The sequence below is a fragment of the Lactuca sativa genome, chromosome 9, assembly GCF_002870075.4.
Source record: "Lactuca sativa cultivar Salinas chromosome 9, Lsat_Salinas_v11, whole genome shotgun sequence".
Lineage (NCBI taxonomy): Eukaryota > Viridiplantae > Streptophyta > Magnoliopsida > Asterales > Asteraceae > Lactuca > Lactuca sativa.
In genome coordinates this window covers 50058366-50064710 of record NC_056631.2, presented here as the reverse complement: position 1 = coordinate 50064710, position 6345 = coordinate 50058366, and the positions used below count along the sequence as shown (strand labels likewise).

At 33.4% G+C, this 6345-nt stretch overlaps 1 protein-coding gene across 1 annotated transcript; it reads left to right on the top strand.

Moving 5' to 3' along the window:
• Positions 1-2516: 2516 nt before the first annotated feature.
• On the top strand, positions 2517-3283 carry LOC111921335 (flowering-promoting factor 1-like protein 3). Its single transcript, XM_023916897.3, has one exon. The coding sequence runs from the start codon at positions 2602-2604 to the stop codon at positions 2923-2925; it is 324 nt and encodes a 107-aa protein (XP_023772665.1). The 5' UTR covers positions 2517-2601; the 3' UTR covers positions 2926-3283.
• The last annotated feature ends 3062 nt before the right edge of the window (positions 3284-6345 follow it).

Below are 6345 nucleotides of genomic sequence, written 5' to 3'. Positions count from 1 at the left end.
TATGGTCTTATCACTTGAAGTTGCATTGTAAACAATCATGCTCATAACTTTATTTATGTCCTACTCATGTATACACTCCAATAACAGACGACATACATCTCCTCTTTGTGACTATGTGTGAGCCTAAAATTTAGGATTCTTTTATGCATAACCCAGTTTTCCTCAATAAATTAAGTAACTTGTTACAACGATATACTTGACTCTTTGACATGAGGACATCCAAGTGTCCATTGGTGTTATTTGGATCACTCAAGTACACAAGCAATTTTTTTCTTTCTTCGGTATTATATGTGCTTTCCGCCATCCCGATGAAGTTTAAGCCTAGATGGAAAAAATAAACCTCCGATTATATGCATTTTTATACTTAATAAAAGCTTTGTTTTCAACATATTTAAAGTGTAGTTTGTGTAAAACAAAGAGATTTAATAAATCTTTTATAATCTTAAGGTCACCAGGCCTCCAAGTTTTGATACTAACATCCCCACAAGGTTCTTTCTTACATGGCAAAGTATTTTGGTTTTCCATGTTTTCTAGATTCTTTTAGCATCTAGCCACATGTTTAAGTAAACTGGAGGTGTCGTTGTAAGACGTATCAACTTTAATAATGGTTGAGAGAAACGTATATTTAACATTCTTCTTTTTCTATCAATCATCATCTTCTACCAAAACGACCTCAAAATTTTTCCAAAAACTTAGCCCAATCTCTTTTTGCCTACTTTTGGTTCCCATTTTCTTTTGTTAGACTTTGGCACCTTTTTTTTATCAGGATCAACATCAACATTAACATGGAGGCAACAAATACATACTCATCCTAAATTTTTAAAAAAAATGCAGTTACATGAATAACATTAAAATTAATATTACGATAGCAAATTACAAGACTTAATTAAATTGCTTGAAATCATGAGTAGAATAATTGACTTATGGTGTGTATGACAAAAGTAGTTGTTAGCTGGAAGGGGGTAGCTGGTAGCGGGAAGCTGTAACTTTTATTTGTTATATGAGTGTTTGGTAAAAGTAGCTGGAAGCTTTTGAAATGTACAAAATTACATAAAAGGACAATTGATTAAAAATAAATAAATATATGAATATTTTTAAGGGTAATTATGGAAATTGATTTCAAAAGCTCGGTAGCGTTTTGTTAAACGCTATATGAAGTAACTTTTAGATTTGGAACGTTTTGTTTAAACTAAAAGCTAAACGCTAGTACTACCAAACGAAACTTTTTGTTTAAACTAGAGCGTTTTGTCAAAAGCTAAAAGATAGAAGCTCCCAAACACTTATAAAAGCTCCATGTCAAACACGCCCTTAAAGAAACAAATAAAACATTACAACATCCATAACACATGAAAGAGGGAACCCAATGTTTCATCAATAACATTGAATGGATTGTAGAGACTTGAAAAAATTTGATCTTTTCTACAATTCTTTATTGATTTTAGAGATTATCAAACAAATTTTGGGGTTTGGATTGGTGTTTGGAATGTTGAACAAAAGGGGTGGCAGGGTGTTTCAAGATTTATTTTTAAAAATTTTTAAATTAGAGGATCACAAATCTTGATTTAAAATTTAAGTGCCTTTTGAAATTTTTGTTCGGTTCAAGGTAAAAATCGAACATGGTGGAGCCGATACCTGAAAGGACAAATATAGAACCGAGAAACGACCCTAATATGAATAATTCCATCTAGTTCGGTATTGGTATAGGTTTAGGTTTGGATCTAGGTCCGTTTGGTCCATATTGTTGCTCATTCTTAGCATTAGGGGCGACACTCACACATCCAATCGGATGTCGCCCCCTAATACCCATGTCACCGCTATTGCTCAAATATTTTGTAGTTTCCTATTGCTCAAATTTCTTGTAGCTTGTTGACTCGATTTGGATTATACCTCCTCGCCCTTTCACGTTTTTTTTTTTTTTTTTTTTTTTTTTGGGGGGGGGGGGGAGGGGGGGGTTGCTATTTGCCATCCTTTTGTGATTATCCGTAATTATGACATAGATATGTTGGTTATTAAACTAATGTTTGTACGTATCATTCCTTAGGTGAATAGAATCAACGGCTTCGCAGCCCAAGCCACTTTCAGTTCTTGTTATCCAGTCAAATTGTTCATCATATAGGAATCGTAACAGACCGGCCGGGTCCGTAGCTAAATCAGTGACAGATACTTAAAATTCTAATAGTGACTGGATGCCCTACCATACAATCCCTACAGTATTCTAATAGCGACAGGACGATCCATACAATTGTTTCACAAGCCTGTTTGTTCGAGAAACCACTTGATAAAGACTTAGATAAAGATTTTGGATTCCTCTCGGTCCAAAACTTTCCCTCCCCCACACATTAACACGTGGGTAGGTGATGCCTAAACACAAAGGGTGTATCCCTCACCCCATTATGGGTCCAAAGTCCAAACGCACCTTCGTAGAGATCAGATATGCATATACGCGTATGTACATGTACATGTTCTCAACCTAGTCAGCTAGAAACCCTTATATAAACCTCCACTCCCTTCTTGAAACATTTATAGTTGTGTTCTCTGAACATCATATAATTAACCTCAATCTTGAAACCCTAGATAGGTAGCTAATCAAGAATTAAAGCTATGTCTGGTGTTTGGGTGTTCAAGAATGGTGTGGTTCGACTGGTGGACAGCACCGGAAGTGATTCCTGTCAGGGTTCTGGTCGACGTAAGGTGCTGGTTCATGTGGCTACGAACGAAGTGGTGACTTCGTATGAGGTGCTGGAAAGAATCTTATTGTCATTCGGATGGGAGAGGTACTACGATGATCCTGATCTTTTTCAGTTTCATAAAAGGTCAAATGTGCACCTAATTTCTCTCCCTAAAGACTTCAACAAGCTCAAGTCCATGCATATGTACGATATAGTCGTCAAGAATCGTAATGTGTTTGAAGTGAGAGATATATAATATCCTATATATAGCTAACGAACCAGCCATATTGCTGAGCAGTGGCAGGCTAGTTAGCTCGCTTTATTAGTTAGTATCAGTATGTGTTCTTGGTGAATTACGATCTTATCTTCAAGTTTCTTGGTTTGGTTGTTTGTTTCCGGTGATGGGTATGAGTGAAAGTACTCTGAAGACCAAGTAATTAAGCCGAAGTTTGGTTCTGGATCTCCTCGAGAATGTTGGAGTACATGATGCAGTTGAAGTTTGATTTTTATTTTTGTTTTTTGGTTTTAAGAAAGTAATTGCGTACAGTTGATGGGTTGCATGTGTCTATGTATCTTTAAATTTAATTTCTATAATGGAAAACCAAGTTTCTGTGTGACTATGTGTACATATATCCTTCTTCTTCTTTCGATCTTTTCTACTTGTATATATAGATCAGATGTCGATATATAACACAAAGGCTCTTATATTTCGTGTAAATTAGCTGCGGAAGCAAGTCTATTGATGCAACATTTTCCTTGTATTCATGCAAATAATTTTATAGTACGGACTTGAACCCGGTAATTAATAATAATTTTCTTCCATATGTATGATATATAGAAGATACGTACACAGACCTCGTTTTCGTGGTCCCAGCTTAATTATGCATAGGGTATCTTTTATTATTTAATCGTATATTTAATTAAACTATATAAAGCTCAATAAAACTTATTTAAAAATATTTAAAAAATTGTTTGTTCCATTGAATGCCTATATAGTATTGTTGGGTTAATACATTGAAAGTCAACAAGATATTTTAATTCATTCAACCATTCCATTCAACCATATATTATAGATGCTGTCAGATGATATAAATTCATTTTTAATACTAATAACCTAAGATTCTCAGTTTGACATTCATATAATAATAGGTTATCGTGCTTCAAACATTTGGGCAACAAACACAAATTTTATCCGGATTCTTGAAACTAATTAATTAATATTTTTCTTGAACAGCTTAACCAACGTAATCAAATAGTTATATATTAAAGACTCATCAAAGTGTTTTTAACTTAAGGCTATCAAAATGTGTTCTTTCTAAAGGATTGAGGGTTCAATGTCATTCTGTGTGACTCATGCCTATCAATTTGCTAGTTAATTAGGAGTTTAGGATGTCATTGGAACAGTAGGCATGCAAAATATATTATAACATAAAATATCTTATTTACATGGTCTTATCCATGAAAAAGAATTTAAAAGCCTCAAATATACAATTGATCAAGATTCAAGCACGTCAACCTAAACAACCAAAATATCAATTCCGAACCCAAAATATCAATATATACATATATTTTTTTTTGAACAGCAGGCAGCTATATTAAAAAAAAAAAACAAGCCAGAGACTAGAACAAGTTTTGGAATTCCATTTTTATTTAGTTGTAAGAAGACTGAAAAAACTACGAATAACTTTTTTCTTTAATGCAACCCATCAATGCATCATTGATAGTTTAGGATCTATAAAAGTATCCCATATATACAATACATTAAAGTTTCCGAATCCCGATATAAGCACCCATACCGTTGCAATTTAGTCCAAAATGCATGAGGTCGAGTAAAATACATAGGCCATAGCTGTCCTATTCGTCCTTATAGCACTGCAAAAATTTCATCGTCAAAACTGGCTCCTGCAGATAAGGAGCAGTCATTCATTCAAATTGGCATAGAGTTCTCTCGTTTTCAATGCCAGTGCCACCCATTACTGTTATGGGCTGCATGCATGCTACTCAGATATATTGGTACACAAAAGCAAAACCGAAATCATTGGAAGCCATATCCTATCATTGGTCCAATGTCTATCCATTCAGGATGAGGGAAAAAGATGATATTATCACCACTGGCCATTGCTTTTGAATCTGATATATATTTATATAAAAGAAAAAAGTTATTCGGGTTTTTGGTATTCTTAGATAGCATGTTCAGCAAGCCTTAGGAGCCGAAATCCGTTTCTATTTGTCAACCCATAATATTCTATATACATTTGGGCAACAAGATAGATAGGTAGATAAAGTTTGGTGACTTTCGTTGAGTTTCCATAATGTGTTATATATACTTTTATGATATTAAATAGTAAAGATGTTTGTATTTATTTTACAACACAAAAGTTAACTATTATTATTATTATTATTATTATTATTATTATTATTATTATTATTATTATTATTATTTGGGCTGCTATTAGAAAGTGAGCATCATAATTCAAAAGAGATATATCAACTCTCAAGTTCAAGGATGTGTGTTATTATTACTTTTCTTGCTTTTTGGACGTTGTAGTTCTTGTTGTGGACCGGACAAGTAGAGATGGCGTATACCTCTAGTTATTCGTCCTTACTTTTTGAACGCCGAAAGATTTTATTAGAAAAACGTTAGAATGACTAATGAAAAAGAAATAATTTACAAGGGAATTGATACAATTGGGTTTTGCAACAATAACAACCAACTAACTGTGAGTTTTCAATTCCTATTACAAACCAATATTGAAAAAATCTCGGACTAAATCCTGCAACAAGTTCCTTCTGATATTTTTAGTGCCAAAGGCTTAGATTGATCCTATACTTCCAAATCACCCACCATTAGGTAGCCACCCAACTAATAACTCCGTCCTTGGTGATAAAAGTTGGAATGGTCAAATCACACTAAATATTTGGATTTGATAATTTCAATTTTTATCATCAAAGGGTTTTTAGTCAAGCGGTATCATGTGTTGTTCTTTCTCTTTGAAGTTGAGGATTCAAATTTCATTAGGAACATAAGTGACTTTAAGAAAATAGTTTATAGGAATAGAATAATTTTTTCATTTAAAAAACAAATAAATAAATAAATAAAACTAAGATAAATGAAAGGAAAAACATTTGAGCTACAACTAATAAGCTATGCTAACTCATTAATTGTGGCCAAAGAAACCCCAATACCATATAACTTAACTTGGAAGCTAGGTAAAAAACCCAAAGAAGAGAAATAGTCCTTTATTATTATTATTATTATTATTATTATTATTATTATTTTGAAACAACAAATATATTAAATCAAGACCCCAACCTAGCAAGAAGCTAGATGGTACGAATAAAGATTACAAATTACAAAACAATTAAATAAATTAAAGAGAGAGAAAGGGGTAGTGCAGCCACTCTTTCCACTTACAGTTTCCCAATTTACCCTTGTGTTTTAACCAAAAGAATACTATTGATTTGACATATTCCGCCCCTTTAGCTGGATTAGTAAACACATGTTTGAACAACCTTTCATTTCTATACTTCCATCCACTCCAAAGAAGACCGTAGCATATTGCTGTGAACCTCTTACTCATCTTCAGACTTCCACCCCATGTAGCTGCAAATCTTATAAGGTCTTCCACATTGTTGAGGGATGTTTGTTGCACTCCACACCAAGTGAAAATTTGAT